This window comes from Pseudophryne corroboree, chromosome 1 (genome assembly GCF_028390025.1).
Source record: "Pseudophryne corroboree isolate aPseCor3 chromosome 1, aPseCor3.hap2, whole genome shotgun sequence".
NCBI lineage: Eukaryota > Metazoa > Chordata > Amphibia > Anura > Myobatrachidae > Pseudophryne > Pseudophryne corroboree.
The window spans coordinates 427,021,751-427,040,330 of NC_086444.1; the positions used below are offsets into that span (position 1 = coordinate 427,021,751).

The 18,580-nt window shown below is 44.6% G+C and overlaps 1 protein-coding gene across 2 annotated transcripts in view; it reads right to left on the reverse strand.

Annotated features, from left to right (window-relative positions):
- HNRNPC (heterogeneous nuclear ribonucleoprotein C) overlaps nt 1-18,580 on the reverse strand; it is a 37,827-nt gene that overhangs the window by 7,477 nt on the left and 11,770 nt on the right. The window contains exons 2-4 of one of the 2 annotated variants that reach the window (XM_063913442.1): nt 2,172-2,201; nt 1,590-1,699; nt 296-568 (exon numbers count right to left, since the gene is read on the reverse strand). In XM_063913442.1, coding sequence (XP_063769512.1) covers nt 296-568; nt 1,590-1,629 — 313 coding nt within the window. In that variant the 5' untranslated portion in view covers nt 1,630-1,699; nt 2,172-2,201. The remainder of the gene's footprint in view (nt 1-295; nt 569-1,589; nt 1,700-2,171; nt 2,202-18,580) is intronic. The other variant, XM_063913443.1, reaches the window with a different exon arrangement.

Below are 18,580 nucleotides of genomic sequence, written 5' to 3' on the forward strand. Positions count from 1 at the left end.
GACACATCAAGTTTTGCAGATACAATGCTGTAGTACGTTGAAAAATATATATATATAAAAAAAAATGCGAAGACAAAAAAAAAAGAAAAAAAAAAAAAGGAGCACAAAAAAAAAAAAAAAAAAAAAGAAAAAAAAAGAAAAATAAGAAGATGGACATGCAGCATTGGTTAGAGAAAATGTCCAATCGACAGGGTGGAAAAATATCAAAAGCAAAGCATTAGAAATATCATGGAAAATTGAAATGAGCTTTAATTGTCTAGTAAAAAAAAAAAAAATGGATTTTCCATTCACTCACCCAGGACCTGCCCAGCTATCATGCGTCCATCTTCCCCTGCTACAGCAGTACGGGCGGTGCGTTCATTGTTGTATTGCACAAAAGCAAAGCCCTTGTGTACGGAACAGCCCACAATCTTGCCATATTTAGAAAAGATTGCTTCTACATCTGTTTTCTTCACCACTAAAGTGTTTAGGTTCCCAATGAATACTCGGGAGTTCATAGAGCGGGGGTCTGTTTTATTAGTGACGTTGCTCGCCATCGCGCTACGCCCTAAGGAAGCAATTTTGAAGCCTAGAGGAAGGGAGAAATATAATGAAGTGGCGGTGGAAATAGGATTGGGAAATATATAAAAAGTTATAAAGGGCAGGGCCAGACCAAGTGTGGAATGAATATACCAAGATGACAACACATGTACAAAATTCATTGGAGGAGGGAAAATCTAAGGTGCTTAAGAAAACAGAGGATTAGTGTCTGTGTAGTATACTATTCTCTGCATTTGATGAGAAATCTAAATTTACATGGTTGGTTGAATTCATTTGTAAAATGTGCAAATTCTTAAGTGTTTATGAAAAAACTTTGCAGAAGAAAAAAAAAATGGGTGTTGCCTACAGCAACCAATCAAGTTTACATTAATTTTAGAAAGTGCAACACAAAACTACAATTAACCCCAAGACACTTGTACTGCCGTGTGTGCGCATACTGGATAATCCTAATTAAGGACCCCTCTCTGTGCATGCTCAAGATAATAAAAGGTTATCATTTTTAGATCCTTTTGTGCATACACAAGTTTAATTAAAGCACTACAAAACAAAACAAAACTTAATTTCAGTGGTTCGTATGTATGCTTACCATACTATCCCCTTGAAACAAGACACTCAAATTATACAGGTTCTGTGGCTGGCAGACTTCAAGCCTGCATTTCAACTGGTTGTAATCAGCTAGAGAACCTGTGTAATTCATGATTGTCCCGGTTTAAAGGGATAGTATGGAAAGCCTATTCAGATGGCCAACACCCTTTTTTTTGTCTTTTGCACCAGATTTTTTAAAAATTATATACATATATATATATTTATTATATCCTCTATCAGCAAAATTCAATGCCTAATATAGTAAACAAGCGGCTTGAAAACAAGTCAGCTGAACAAAAAATATTTAGGATTTTAAAGAATCTGGAGTTTGATGTGGGCTTATAGTTTAAAGGTAGGGAGGAATATTGTACATGTGCTGCCAAAATTAAAAGTATAACAGAACATGATGCATATACGGAGCTGTATGTGCATATTTTGTTACCTTATTCATTAACCATTCTTACCAGGTGTCTGAAGAATAGATTGCCCGAGGTCTTGCTCCATTCTTTGCTGCGTATTGCCAACGATGGGGCAAAGGTATGGGAGGTGGAATGGGGAGGGGCAGGAAAAGGGCCTGAATGAAGGGACATTAACTGCAACTGTCAAATTCCACTGCCCACATAAGGTAATGCACAGTAGGAAAACATTGCAAGTGTTCCAACAGCATTACTAAAAACTTTACCAAAACTTGAATATAGTAATAAGTCTAACTATCTGCATGTGATTAAACTTAAGACAAAGCAATCAAATTGACATCTGTGTGAAAAAAAAATTTTTAGCACAAAAATTATGGATTATGCATATTTAAAAAGGACAGACTCTCCTTCCCAATCCAACCCCCCACGGAAAAAAAAAAAAAAAAAAAAATTAGAAAAATTTAGCATCAGTACCAATATGTAAACATAAAAAAAAAAAAAGAAAATAAAAATCAGAAACACAGCAGTTAAAAAGGAGACCAGTAAGGCATGAAAAAATCTGGGGGAAAAATGTAAAAAACAAAAAAAAAAACCATTTAAAAAAAAAAACACAGGAAATGCGAGACTTACTGTAGTTGGCGTTTCAAAAAAAATTCTTCGCTGTAAAAAAAAAAAAAAGGGGAAAAATTATGAAAATAATCCAAATCAGGAAAAAAGGTAGAGAATTTCTTTCAAAAGTCCATTTAAAAATACTAGCAGTTCTTAAAAATGTTTTTTTTTTCTTTTTTTTTTTTGCAAAGTGTCATTTATCATCAGGTAATACAACCCAAAAAATTTGCATTGGAGGGATGGGAAAGGGAGGGTTGGGGGTAGGGAGGAGGTGAAGACTGTTCTGAGCACTTACTGTAAGTGCAGTATTCTTTGTTTCCATTTTAGATAAAAATAAAAACAGGACAATAACTTGAGAAGTATTTAAAGAGGTTGTTATGTTTGAGAACTTTAGGCCCGTATAGTCTTACAAGCAACTACACGGCTACATGTGTACTTAACTACTCTACAGAAAACACAAGGGCGAGGAGTAGGGATGTATATAAATTCTGTCAGAATAGGTCAGGGAACGTAGAGGGGTATTTTGGAGAACTGCTCAGATCTCTGTCCTGTGGAAAGGAGAAGGGGAGAACAGTTTGAGATTGAAGGGAAATGGAATGAGGGACACTGGGGTAAGGGAAACAAACCACCAATGAACATATAGCATTTCTGCCAAATTAAACATGCACATCTACTCCTGCCATAAATATTTAGCTTAACACGGCAGATACCTGCATTTATATACAACTTTTAAGAGCTTTCACCCATGACAATAATGTAGATACATACATAATATACTATTAAATCTTCAGATATTTAGAATTAATTCAAATTAAATCAGTAGCATTTAAATACAAATACCATTCTTAGCTTAAAAAAACAGGGTGTGTAGCTTTAAATCAACTTGATTTAAATCACATAATTTTTTTAAATCATTGATTTAAATTAAAAGGGGTTTTTATTTTTTTATTTCCAATGCTGTACATGTGTGGAAAGAATTAGATAGTTTGAAGGAATTAAGGCCCAGATTTATCACGCCTTGGAGAGTGATAAATTGCACAGTGATGAAGGGACAGATGTATTAAACCTGGAGAAGTGATAAAGCAGTGATAAGTGGAAGGTGATAATGCACCAGCCAATCAGCTTCTAGCTGACATTCACATATTGGAGACAATTGGCTTGTGCGTTATCACCTTGCACTTATCACTGCTTTATCACTTCTCCAGGCTTAATACATCTGCCCCAAAGTACCAGCCAGTCAGCTCCTGTCATTTTTCAAACACAGATATATTAACCTAGAGAAGGCATAAGGAAGTGATAAAGTAGTGATAAACGCAAGGTGATAAAGGCACCAGCCAATCAGCAAATTGACATTTAGGAGCTGACTGGATGGTGTGTTTATCACCTTGCGTTTATCACTTCCTTAGGCCTTCTCAAGGTTAATAGATCTGCCCCACAGCCTGTAACATGGCAGTAAGGAGCGGATTGGTTGGTACTTTATCACAGTGCAATGTATCACTCTCCAATGCTTGATAAATCTGGGCCTAAATCTGGACAAAGACATGAAGACATTTTTGGACCGCTGTAATCAAACATTGGGACCTGCACATTTTCTTGCTTACTTGCTGGACCCAAGTTAATGTGGTAGTTGTCTAATGCTGGGTACACACTTGTAGCTATATCTGCAGATCAACTGATCTGCAGATATCTCTACAGATGGACCGGGCTGCAGCATCATCAGCTTCAGTAGAAAGAACATTTTCAACATTTGGTCGCCCATTTATCAAGCCTTGGAGTGTGATAAGTAGCATGGTGATAAAGTACCAACCAGCTCCTAACTGCCATGTTACAGGCTGTGTTGGAAAAATGACAGTTGGGAAATGATTGATTGGCTTGATAAATTTGGTGCAGTCAAAACTGAGAAACCGATTGTTTACTTGATTGGATTTTTATAAAAATCTAATTTAAATAGAAAAAAAAATCATAATTTTTTTCACACCCTAATTTAAAAAAAAAAAATGTTTTAAAATCACTCCCACAGTGCAAAAATTCATCCCACACAAAGGTCCAACAAGAGCAGTAGAGGAGGCTGATCCATGCAGCTGTTTTTCCCAGAGCTCCATGAGGGTGAGGGGGAATTCAATTGTTGTTCCTCTCAGCGTCCACTAGATTGTGCCCGGAGCACGAATAGCCATGGCTGGACACATCTCAACACGCAGTCTCCTAAGGTGCCAGCTGAAATGTGCACTAAGTTGGCAAGTTTGGCCGTCCCAAGCAGTACTTTAGCTTTGCGTGGCTAAACCCAGTACTAATGAGCGCGCATGCGCACATTACGTTTGGGAGCACACAAAACAACTTAATTACCCCCTATGGGGTCAAATCAACTGATTGTGAAGTTAATAGTGCCAGGAAGGAGGTCCCGGCGCTATTCAATGCATCAAGCTGCTTTGTATCGAGACTGCCCACACTTGCGCCTTAAACACCAACACAAGTGCTCTGCTGCAATGGGCATGGACACAAAACAGCATAGCTGCAATAGTTTTGTTGGATATCTGCTCGCACCCCAAAGCAGAAATCTAGTAGTCGGCCAAAGCAGCGTGCTGAATTGAATAGTGCTGGGACCACCTTCCTGGCGCTATTCACTTTGCAATCCATTGACTCAGCACCTATAATCCATCTAACAGTTCCATTTCAAAACCAGGGCTATGTGATGTGGGCAGAAAGTTCAATTACAATCAGAAGCAACAGTCGTGGAGATTGTTGCCCCTGACTGGTATTCCTGCTCACAACCACACCCTTTACAGCTATTTTAAAGTGGTGAACTTAAAGGTTTGCCAGATAAGATAGTAATACAGCCTTAAAAGCAAGTGTTCAAGGGGACTCCTGTTCAAGCTAAGGAGTAAAGCTAGGTATACACTATACAATTAGCAGGCATGATAATTGGACAGTATGTATGTAGGAGCATTAGAAGCCAATAAACGCTGCTCCAACAGTCAGATGAGAAGGAAAATATAGCGTGTGCTGCACATGCTATATCATTCCCGGCCCCATTAAGGAGATCAAAGAAAGGACACACTGAGCAAGAAACTGCTCAGTGTGTGCGGGTTGTGTACATACTGCAGATATATCCGAAGATCAAATAAACCCTGAGTGATTACCGGTACACTTTTTTTGCATCTCAGTGTGTACGTTCATCTATGGAATCGGTTGCATCTTATGAGCAACTCATACGACCTCCAGATATAACCATTTTTAGGAGTGCTTTTACCTGTTTATTTGCAAACAGAGGTCTGAGGCGGTCATGGAATCCATTTTAACACGCCAGCTTCTCTGTACTACAAGACATTAAGTGGCAAATGTACTAAGCCTTGGAGAGTGATAAAGTGCAGAGGGATAAACTACCAACCAGCTCCAGTCAATTTTTCATAGCTAGCCTGTAACATGACAGGTAGGAGCCGACTGGCTGGTACTTTCTTGCTCTCTACTCTATCGCTCTCCAAAGCTTAGTACATCCTTCCTTTAAGTTTCTTAAAAGGCAACACTATTTCACAAATTCAAAGGTTGGTTGGTGATATATGGTCAATCAAAGCAGGACACTTGCAGGGGGTTTATTTAATTGTTGCCGGCGCCTCCTGCTAGGCATCTATGCTAATGGACATCTATTGCAGCTATTCAATTGTTTCCGATGGACGCCCAGTAGCCGCGGCAATCACTTTTTTCACAGCCTCTGGAGGTGCGAGAAAAAAAAAAAAAAAAAAGTGTTCAAAGTTTACAGTTTGGACGTCCAAATCGCATATAACCCAGGCTTTGCTCGTCTAAATACGGAGCAGTCAGGCACGTTAACTACTAATGGGAGTCTAACGGAGACACAATTGAATAACTCCGAAGGACAATCATTATCTTAGATGCCCAGCAGGGAGTGCTGGCAACAACTGAATACGCATCAGGGTGTACTGGTACTTCAACAGTGTTATCTATAGCCGGACTACCAGACTAGGCTAATGTTTTATAGCGGCATCGCAAAATTAGAACTACACTATTTAAACAAGAGTGATTGGACACCCCAGCGCAAGTGAAATGGTCTGCTATTGCAGCAGACGCGTGTTCATGAAGGTATAAAAACAGGTACTGGGGCACGGATTAGATAATTTGCTAACAAAATGGCTTGCTGGAAGGAGCTAACCGAAATTGAAAAGGGAATCATCGTAGGCTGCTTAATAGGAGGCATAAGTGCGAGAAGCATTGCAGGTGTTAGGAAGGTTCCTAAATCCATTGTGTTTTGTCATTAATGTGTGGAAGTACAGTCATTGCAGGAATGCACCTTGCCATGGAAGACCCCTGAAACTGTAACCCAGGGGCCAGAGTGCTAACCAGGGAGCTGCGAAAGAACAGAGGTCGTCCCATAATGTGCTGGTTTCAACAAAAACATTTCGTAAGAAGGCCCATGCACTTGGATATTATGGGCAAGCAGCTGCTCATAAGCCTCTAATCCAGGCATGTCCAAACTGCAGCCCTCCAGCTGTTGTGAAACTACATATCCCAGCATGCCCTGACAGTTTTGCTGTCAGAGAATGCTAAAGCTGTGTCAGGGCATGCTGGAATGTGTAATTTCTCAACAGCTGGAGGGCCACAGTTTGGACATGCCTGCTCTAATCACAAATAAGAATGCAGCCCAGCACTTAAAATGGTGTAATGAGAACAAAAACAGAGCAAAAACTGGACAGTGGCACAACAGCAGCGAGTTCTGAAATCACGATTTATACTTTTCAGATTAGATGGACATGTCTGGGTTTGGCGATGTCAGAGTGCACAGTACCATGGGTCCACTAGTTGTAATGCATAGTCACATTAATTGTAAGAAGTATAGGGATGTACTCAATAACTCTGTGCACCCTACATTGTGGCAAGTTTACAGAAACAATTGTTTTTCAGGACGACAATGGCACCTGTCATATTTCTAGTGTTCCCTCTAGAATCCGGGCAGAGCGCCGGATCTAGAGGGGCACTAGCGCGCCTGCCGAAAAGGGGGCACGGCCATGCAAAATAGGGGGCGGGTCATCACAGCTAATAAAAGGGGGCGTGGGCGGCTTCACTGTTGGGGGCGTGTCCAGCACCTACGGAGGTGCTGGGCTTCCCCCAAGTGCTCTCTCAGCGTGAATGGATGCTGCGCGCATGCGTGCGGCATCTTTACACGCTGTGAGGGCAGTAAGCGGGCGGCAGTTTTAACAGGGCGCCGCAGAAAGGGCAGGGAGGGTTTTGCCCTTATAAAAAAAAAAAAAATGGGCAGGGTGCGGCACCCTGCTAAAACTGCCTAGTGTCAACACTAATTTCCAGGGCAACGCTAGACTGGCACACAAAAAATTCAGTAAGTCCAGATCTAAACCCCAGTGAGAACTTCTGGGACGAATTGGAGTGACAGGTGTGCTCAAGGCCGAATCGACCTTCTTCAGAGTCGCAGTTGGTCACTGTACTTAAGGAGGAATGGCAAAACATACCATCTGCTGTTGTTCAGGAACTTGTGGACAGTATGCCAAGAAAGGTGTCTGCAGTAACCACTGCACTTGGTGGACCTACAAAGTACTGATGTCAAACTCTTGTTGATCCATTTGCGATCAGTGTCTCATCACTTTTGTCTACATTGGGGTCGATTCAATTCACTGCCAGTTGAATAGCGCCGGGAGTTAGCTCCCGGCTCTATTCAATACAGCGACAAGTGACCCTCAATTGTTGTGAATTCTTCTCTCACCCCCAGGGGTTGAGAGAAGAAACCAGACAAAAGTGCTGCCGCGAGACTGATTCTGTCGGGGCCCAGCATCGCGCCGGGGAGTTAAGTTTGAGAATGCCCGTTCTCCCGACAATTCAAATGGATGGAGGCTGCGCTCACAGGGGGAAGGGGTGCTAATGAGTGCTGCTGGACCTGGAGGCGTCCTACCTCCTATAGTGGAATTTTACTTGGAATGGTCAGCGCGCTCATTAGTAGAATTGGAGAGATGAAAAAGAGGTGTTGCGGAATGGGTGAGATCTATAGGTGTGTGGATGTTTGATTCTGCTTTCTTATGGATGTGTATGTAAGGCAATGATCAATCTAAGAGGGGTGTTTATCATTCACTTTATTGTGTATACAGTGTTCAGATGCAGTATGCAGGCTGCCCTTCTATCAGCAACCTCCTTTTGATATGTTACTAGTTCCTTATTGTCGTTCTTTCACCACTGTCAGGTGTGTCCTGCATACAGTGTAGGAAGGTATACCTTGCAAAGGGTAGTCTGCAGGAGGAGGTTGCTGATAGAAGGGCAGCCTGCATACTGCATCTGAACACTGTATACACAATAAAGTGAATGATAAATACCCCTCTTAGATTGATCATTGCCTTACATACACATCCATAAGAAAGCAGAATCAAACATCCACACACCTATAGATCTCACCCATTCCGCAACACCTCTTTTTCATCTCTCCAATTCTACTAATGAGCGCGCTGACCATTCCAAGTAAAATCCCGACAATTCAGCCTGTTAAGTCCGCGAGAACGGGCCTTCGCCGACTTAACTGGAGCTGAATTGAATAGCGACGGGAGCTAACTCCCGGCGCTATTCAACTGTCGCTGAATTGAATCGACCCCATAGGGGTCAATTCAGTTCAGTGAGAGGTTGTCTTCAAATTCCTGACTTTCCAAACTCCCGTGCATCACAGAAATTTGATTGTCAGGAATGTGTTTTTTAGTCAGCAATTCAATTCAGAGAGGGATATTGTAATTAGTCTGACTTAAATATAAATGTCGGGAATTTGCAAACTCCCGGGAATTCAGGAATGCGAGTCTTTTTTTTAGTCTGCAATTCACTTCAGGGAGGGATATTGTAATTAGTATGCAAGTCGGGGAAGGGACAGGGAGGAGACTTATTTTCCCTCCTTTTACTCCAAAGAATGCAATGTTAAGGCAAGACTTTGGAGTAGAAGCCACAACCATTTTGGTACCGACATGAAAGGAATGGTAGCAGCAGTAGGAAGCAGTATATTGTTCTGTGGAAGTGTGGAAAAACATCAATCATCGCTTTATAATGTGACTTAATTGTCGTTGGCACCAGTAGGGTAAGCTTGCTGGCACTGTGACAGCCAAAGGCAGTGAATCTCTAATAATCACACGTAATTGGGATTGGTTTAGGGCGGCTTGCTTGGCATCATCAATATGGAAGTGTAATGGTTGAAGATCTTGGGCAATCGACTTTAGCCATGTTCTCTTTGGCGTATCACTTGCTGTGGCACAACCTATGCATCTCGTGATGTCACTTGTAGCGGCTATCTGTTGACCGTTGATAGTTGAACCCAGGTATTTAAAGGAATCCACTTGTTCAGTGGTAGTATGCAGGGGAGGGTGTGTACAGTGAGAATTAGTGTAGTGTGTGCATGGAGAGGGTGCAGGGAAGCTGCAGTAGTGTTTTGGGGGAGGGGTATGCAGGGTGAGAGGTAGTGTACTGTGTGGGGGAGTATTGGGGGGGGGGGGGGATGTATTCATTTGACCGGCGGTCAGGAGACGGACGATCACATGACCTCTCCCTACATCCCGCCCCCTCACTATCCCGACGGTCAGTATGCCGACCAACAGGGATGATTCCCATTCGTGGGTGTCCACGCCACCCATAGAGTGGGAATAGAAGCCGTGGCGAGCGCAGGGCACCACCGAGCCCTCAGAGCAGCGAGTGCAGAGATCCCGCAATGGGCTTGCACACCGGTCAGACATTCCACACCAGAGTGTTGGTTGAGAGGTAGGCATGCACAGGTCAAACGTGGATATTTCACTATGCAAATGGGTATGTACCCAACTCCAAATTACATCCAAAGTTACAAAAATACTGACCTGCAGTACATTTGTCCATGCATATGTGTTTGCCCTTTTCACTTTGGGAATTGCACCCGTGCAAATGTCTCATGTTCTCATATAGTAAATACTCAGGGGTCTATGTGCACTAAGAGTAGGTTACTAATATGGTAGCATGAACTGCCGATCAACCGATTGTCCGGCCTAGTGTACTGGGTGTGGGGTGCAGGGTAGTGGCTGTAGTATAGTGTTTGTGGGGATGGGAGTGCAAGATAGTGTGTGCGGGGAGGGGGGTGCAGTGCAGGGTAGTGACGGATTATGCAGGGAAGGGAGTGAAGTAGTGTATTGGGTGACAGGTAAGGGGGGTACACGGAGAGATCAGTGCTTAAATTCTAAGCAATCTGACTAAATTACTTAGAAGTTAAGCACGGATCTCTCAGTGTGTACCCCCAAAGCAATAGCGATGCGCGGCCCCGCGCTTCACTATCGCCGGTGCTAGATTGAGCCTGCATGCAGTCTCAATCTAGCACGACTCATTTCACCGCTGGGTGACATGAGAGGTCCCCCCCCCTTCACTCAGCACACATCTCTGGGGATATCACCCTGTGTGTATGGGGCTGTAGTGTACTGCAGGTGGGGACGGGAGTAGAGATTAGCAGCAGTACTGTAGTGTGTGCAGGGTAAGCGGTGTAGAGTAGCAGCAGTAGTAGTAAAGTGTTTTTTTATTTTATTTAGTAGTGTAGTGCAGTGGTTTTCCAAACATTTTTGTATCACCACCTGAGTATCAGAATTTTTTTTCACGGCACCGCAAGTCCAAAAGTGTTTTATTTAAAAATTCTGAAAATATTAAATTAAGTAAAATGTTTCTCTAAGGGGTAAATTCAATTCAGCACGGATTGAATATTGCCAGTAGGGGGCTCCCGCAGCTAATCAATTTAGCGCTCCGTAAATCAGAGAATGACGGTTCTCGCAACTTAAATCTGCTGTTTTGTAGGGAGAACCAGCATTCTCTGACATAACTGCCCCGCTGCAATGTTGTTTGCGGCGCGCTGCGGTACAAAACTCATCGCTGTCCTAGTTGTGTAATCATGTACTGTACAATAACATTTGATCGGCCTCCTCTTAAAACTCGTCAGGTGCATGCTGTCCTCCTTCAGATGAAATCCTCTATTGCAGCAAGATATGTTAGTTGAAACAACTAAGAAGGGAGAGGGACAAACCACTTGCTAAACTAGCCAGTGGGAATATAAATATGTTGGATTGAAAAATTAGACCTATTTACAGCATTTCTAATAGCCTAGTATTAAATTCAAAACAAAAATTTGTAAACTCTCACCCTTTGGGGGATGAAGGAAAAAAGGGAAAGTTTAAATCTAAAATTGTCGGGAATTCGAACTCTCTCTCCCCACCCGCGAGTTCATTGAATTGGTCTGACCATTATAACCTATAGGGAGAACAAATTGCCAGGAATTGTATATACATCGCCGACTACAACCGAACATCGCCGACTAAACAGTCACATTGGGGTCGATTCAATTCCGCAACAGTTGAAGAGCGCCGGGAATTAGCTCACGGCGCTATTCAATACAGCGACTAGCTACCCTCAATTGTCCGGAATTCTTCTCCCAACCCCCAGGGGGGTGAGAGAAGAAAACCGACAAAAGAGCTGCCGGACGGCCGGCGCGAGGCTGATTCTGTCGGGAATCAGCATCACCGCGGGTAGTTAAGTCGGAGAATGCCCGTTCTCCTGACAAAATAACCTGTTAAGTCCGCGAGAACGGGCATTCTCCGACTGAACTTTAGCTGAATTGAATAGCGCCGGGAGCTAATTCCCGGCGCTATTCAACTGTTGCTGAATTGAATCGACCCCATTGGCTAGAATTGAATTAGTGGGAATTCCAATTGTCGACCAAACTTGCGTAAACTAGCGGAATTGGAAACTAGTCATCGAATTGGACAGAAGAAAGAAAATAAAAAAAGTTTTCACTTTTTTATTGTAAACATAGAAATGGATTCCCTCTTTGAGCACAAATGCTAATGAATTATGCCATCTCCACAGCAGTAGTAAATGTTTAGGTTCCCCCTTAGGACGCAACCTATCACATAGCCTGGACTGATCTGAACTTGCACCCCTTTGAACACACAAGTACATCTGGATTTTATTGCTGTGAAGGCCACATTCGTAGATGAAACCGACCACAGTTAACCAATAGCATCCTCCTACCCTAGATATCAACCCTACAGGGCTATTCAATTATGTGTTATAGGCCAGTAATTTGCCAACACTAAATGAAATTGCGCGCTTTAAGGCCTTTTAAGCGATAACCTTCAATATCGGTTCCAGATAATCAGAGCAAAATCGCATTTATGTCTCACACCCCCCTGAGCAAAGTCATTATTTTAAGGCAAAATGTCAGGACACAGTAGTGTTCCCACTAGGACAGGACAGAGGGGCAGTATGGTAGCACGCGCTCAAAATAAGATTTTACTTACCGGTAAATCTATTTCTCATAGTCCGTAGAGGATGCTGGGACACCGTAAGGACCATGGGGAATAGACGGGCTCCGCAGGAGATAGGGCACTTTAAGAAAGCTTTGGATTCTGGGTGTGCACTGGCTCCTCCCTCTATGCCCCTCCTCCAGACCTCAGTTAAGGAAACTGTGCCCAGAGGAGATGGACAGTACGAGGAAGGATTTTTGTAAACCTAAGGGCGAGATCCATACCAGCCACACCGTATAACTTGTGATAAACTACCCAGTTAACAGTATGAACAACATAGCCTCGGGTCAACCGATAAGCTATAACATAACCCTTATGTAAGCAATAGCTATAAAACAAGTCTTGCAGAAGAAGTCCGCACATGGGACGGGCGCCCAGCATCCTCTACGGACTACGAGAAATAGATTTACCGGTAAGTAAAATCTTATTTTCTCTAACGTCCTAGAGGATGCTGGGACTCCGTAAGGACCATGGGGATTATACCAAAGCTCCCAAACGGGCGGGAGAGTGCGGATGACTCTGCAGCACCGATTGAGCAAACAGGAGGTCCTCCTCAGCCAGGGTATCAAACTTATAGAACTTTGCAAAGGTGTTTGACCCCGACCAAGTAGCTGCTCGGCACAACTGTAATGCCGAGACCCCTCGGGCAGCCGCCCAAGAAGAGCCCAACTTCCTAGTGGAATGGGCCTTAACCGATTTAGACAATGGTAATCCTGCCGTAGAATGCGCCTGCTGAATCGTGTTACAGATCCAGCGAGCAATAGTCTGCTTTGAAGCAGGAGCGCCAACATTGTTGCCCGCAAACAGAACAAACAGAGCTTCAGTATTCCGGATCCTAGCCGGTCTGGTCACATAAATCTTCAAAGCCCTGACCACATCAAGGGACTCGGAATCCTCCAAGTCCCGTGTAGCCACAGGCACGACAATAGGTTGGTTCACATGAAAAGACGAGACCACTTTTGGCAGAAATGGAGGACGAGTCCTTAACTCTGCCCTATCCACGTGAAAAATCAAGTATGGGCTTTTATGTGATAAAGCCGACAATTCTGAAACACGCCTTGCCGAAGCTAATGCCAACAACATGGCCACTTTCCACGTGAGGTATTTCAACTCCACTCCAGGTGACTTGAGGAAACGTAACACCACGTTAAGATCCCAAGGCACCACCGGAGGTACAAAGGGAGGCTGAATATGCAGCACTCCCTTCACAAAAGTCTGTATTTCAGGAAGAGAGGCCAATTCTCTTTGAAAGAAAATGGATAAGGACGAAATTTGGACCTTTATGGACCCTAATTTTAGGCCCAAATTCACTCCTGTTTGAAGGAAGTGAAGCAGACGGCCCAAATGGAACTCCTCCGTAGGAGCAGCTCTGGCCTCACACCAAGAAACATATTTTCGCCATATACGGTGATAATGTTTAAACGTCACGTCTTCCCTAGCCTTGATCAGGGTAGAAATGACCTCCTCCGGAATCCCTTTTTCCGCTAGGATCCGGCGTTCAACCACCATGCCGTCAAACGCAGCCGCGTTAAGTCTTGGAACAGACAGGGCCCCTGCTGCAGCAGGTCCTGCCTTAGAGGAAGAGGCCACGGATCTTCTGTGAGCAACTCTTGCAGCTCCGGATACCAAGTCCTCCGTGGCCAATCTGGAACAATGAGGTTTGTTCTGACCCTGCTTATTCTTATTATTCTCAACACCTTGGGTATGAGAGGAAGAAGAGGAAACACATAGACCGATCTGAACACCCAAGGTGTCAACAGAGCGTCTACCGCTACCGCCTGAGGGTCCCTTGACCTGGCGCAATACTGCTTTAGCTTTTTGTTGAGACGGGATGCCATCATGTCTATTTGAGGCAGTCCCCACCGACCCGTGATCTGTGCGAAGACTTCTTGATGAAGTCCCCACTCTCCTGGATGCAGGTCGTGCCTGCTGAGGAAGTCCCCCTCCCAGTTGTCCACCCCCGGGATGAACACTGCTGATAGTGCGCTTACATGGCCTTCCGCCCAGCGTAGAATGCTGGTTGCTTCTGCCATGGCCACTCTGCTCCTTGTTCCGCCTTGGCGGTTTATATGAGCCACTGCCGTGACATTGTCTGACTGAGTCAGAACCGGTTTTTCCCGAAGCAATTCCTCCGCTTGACGCAGGGCGTTGTATATGGCCCTCAACTGCAGGACGTTGATGTGGAGACAAGTCTCTAGATTTGACCAGAGACCTTGGAAATGTCTTCCCAGTGTGACTGCTCCCCAGCTTCGGAGGCTTGCGTCCGTGGTCACCAGGACCCAGTCCTGAATGCCGAACCTGCGACCCTCTAGTAGGTGAGCACTGTGCAGCCACCACAGTAGAGATACCCTGGTCCTGGGAGACAGGGTGATCCTTTGATGCATTTGTAAATGGGACCCGGACCACTTGTCCAAGAGGTCCCATTGAAAAGTCCTCGCATGGAACCTGCCGAAGGGGATGGCCTCGTATGAAGCCACCATCTTCCCCAGAACCCGTGTGCAATGATGCACTGAAACCTTTTTTGGCTTTATAGGTTCCTGACCAGGGCTATGAGCTCCTGAACCTTTTCGATCGGAAGAAAAACCTTTGTCTGGTCGGTGTCTAGAATCAGGCCCCAAAAGGTCAGACGCGTTATAGGGACTAGCTGGGACTTCGGTATATTGAGAATCCAGCCGTGCCCCTGCAACATACTCACTGACACCGACAAGCTGTCCAGCAACTTCCCCCGAGATCTCGCCTTTATGAGGAGATCGTCCAAGTATGGGATAATTGTGACACCCTGCCTGCGCAGGAGCACCATCATTTCCGCCATTACCTTGGTGAAAATTCTTGGGCCGTGGAAAGCCCAAACGGCAACGTCTGAAATTGGTAGTGACAGTCCTGCACTACAAATCTCAGGAACGCCTGGTGAGGGGGGAATATCGGAACATGAAGGTAAGCATCCTTTATGTCCAGGGACACCATCCAAACACCCCCCCCCCTCCTCCAGGCTGGCAATGACCGCCCTGAGTGATTCCATTTTGAACTTGAACCTCTTCAAGTACAGGTTCAGGGATTTTAGGTTTAAAATGGGTCTGACCGAACAGTCTGGTTTCGGGACCACAAACAGGGTTGAGTAATATTCCTCTCCTTGCTGGAGATGAGGAACTGTGACAACCACCTGTTGAATATACAATTTTTGGATTGCTTCCAACACTAGCTCCCTCTCTGACGGGGAAGCCGGCAGAGCCGATTTGAAAAACCAGCGAGGAGGCAAGTCTTCGAATTCCAGCCTGTATCCCTGAGAAACAATCTCTAATGCCCAGGGATCCACCTGCGAGTGAACCCAGACGTGGCTGAAAAACCGAAGACGAGCCCCCACTAGATCTGCCTCCCCCCGGGAAGCCCCAGCGTCATGCGGTGGACTTTGCAGATGCAGGGGAGGACTTCTGCTCCTGGGAACTAGCTGTGTGCAGCTTTTTTCCCTTGCCTTTTCCTCTGGCAACAAAGGACGATCCCCGTACCTTCTTGCTCTTATTGCATTTATTATTGCATTTGATAATGAGGTGCCTTTTTTGTATGCTGCGGGGGGACATAAGGTAAGAAAACAGGATTTTGGTACTTACCAGGTAAATTCTTTTCTTTGAATCCATAGGGGGCACTGGAGTACTCTTGGGTTATGGACTGGGCGTAGCCGGAAATGGCACATATTTAAATATTTAAATTAGTAACTGGCCATCCCCTCCATAATCCCATAGAGCCTTCAGTAATTTTACTGGGCCGAACAGGAGTGATAGAGAGGATGAACCATAGAGAATTACATATAACATTATATGCACCTATAACATTATAATATAATGGTCAACCCTAAAGTTGACACATAACGGAACTGATAACAATCAGTTGATACCATAACATCGAATGCATTGGTGATGAAGTGTTACCATAAGATCCACAGACCTTACCACAAGACAGGTAAACTGCTCTGGGTGGGCGTCCAGTGCCCCCTATGGATTCAAAGAAAAGGATTTACCTGGTAAGTACCAAAATCCTATTTTCTTTTTCATCCACTAGGGGTCACTGGAGTACTCTTGGGACGTACCAAAGTTTCCCCCTTGGGCGGGAGAGCAGTTTGGCACCTGTAATACTAGACGGCCAAAGCTAAATGCTGATGCCGCAAACGTAGCCAACCTGTAAAAGCGCACCAACATGCGCACTGATGGTCATGCACTGATGACCATGTAGCAGCTCGTCTACGCTGTTTCGTAGAAACTCCACGACCTGCTGCTCCTGACGTTCCCAAAGAACGTATGGAATGGTCTGACACAGATGTAGGCGGTTGAAGCCCGCTTATGACGTTCACTAGAACGTTTGGAATGGTCTGACCCTGATGTAGGCGTTGTAGCCTATTATGAAGCTAAGCCTGACGTATGACATAAGGACTGCTTGGAAGCTTGTAAAGCCATCTTCACTACATTATAGAGAACAATGTGTCTGTTCTACGTACAATTGTTTGGGTTACATAAACGCGTAGTGCGCGTACCACATTCAAAGTAACTTAAGTTCTCGAACATATTGATAACCGAGGAACTACATTAATTAGTTGATGCGTGACATTATACGATCTTTGACTGGAACACGGAATTTGTGCGAAGTTCCGCCCTATGACCATAAAACACCAGATTTGGGGCCTTGACATGCAAGCCACCCTATGTTAAAAACACGCCTTGCTGAGAGGCTAAGGCTAAGAGAAAAGTGTTTACCAATAGATAAACGTAAAATCCACTTGTTGTAAGAATTCAACAAATGAAGACTGTAAATAAAAAACCTAACCAGATCACGTCCCCTGGCGCTGTAGGTGGTAAAACCAGATCACGTCCCATGGCGCTGTAGGTGGTATAAATGGAGGTCGTCTGAGGACACCGTGCAGGAAAGTGTGTACAATCGGCAAAGGAGCCAAACACCTTTGCAGGTAAATTGACATGCAGAGACCTGCACCTTGAGTGTAAAATATAATCCTTCACCAAACCCAGTCTGTAAAAATATTAAAAGACGGGATAACTTGAAAATGATGTTGGAAACTTCTGAGCGTCACACCAACCTATAGAGGCACGTTAAACCTTGTGATAATGAGCTGCCGTACTGGCTTCACCAGCCCCTAACATGGTTTGTATACCAGATTCTGGAATGCCCTCCGTTCTTGAGAGCGCTTTGAACAGCCACCCCGTGAAACGCTGCCGCGCTAAAACGGGGTAAAAGAACGGACCCTAGTGGGATAGGTCCGGACGTGGCGAGAGCGGTGAAGGATCGGCTGCGAGTAGTTCGCGGAGATCCAAGAATCATGGCCTCCGAGGCCAATGTGGCGCCACTAGTATGACTGTCATGGAGTCTTGTATGATCCATTTTAGTACCCGAGGAAGCAGCGTAACCGTTGTAACAGATTCACAATGCTGTACAGCCACGCGATCGTGAGAGCATCAGAGCATCTACAGCTGCTGCCTTCGGAGCCCTTGTACTGGACACATACTGGGATGGACACATACTTTGATGTTTTTTTTTTTGTTTTTGTTTTTTTATTTGTTTTTGCGAGATGCCAATAGATACCCCTGTGGGTAACTCCACCGCTGGACCGACATCTGGAACACTTAAGAATTCAATGCTCAGTGTCCTGGAATAAGCTGCCTTCCAGCTGTTCACTCCCAGAATGAACATGGAGCAACTTGCCGCATGGTCATGCGACTTCGATTCCGTCCTTGATCGGTGATGTATGCGATCGCCGTTGTGTTGTCTGACCGCACTTGGACAGTCTGAGAACGGAGCATGTGGCCCGCTTGCCGCAGCGCGTTTGACCGAAATCTCCGTGATTTGTGAAGTTATTCATTTTGGGACCCCAGGTCCCCAACCTCTGAGACTCGCGTTCATATTTAGAATTATCCAATTCCAGACGCCAAACATTGTCCCTGCGGTAAAATTATGTACTTGGAGCCACTAGAGTAGTGAAACTCTGGCCCTTAGAGACAACCGTACTATTTGATGAACTTGTAGGAGCGTGCAAGAACTTCCAGGTGAAAATTACCTGAGTGACTCCTTGCGAAGTAGAGTGCGTCGAAAGACGTCACTCTCCTTACCAATAGGCAAAAGGCCAACCGGATCAAGACT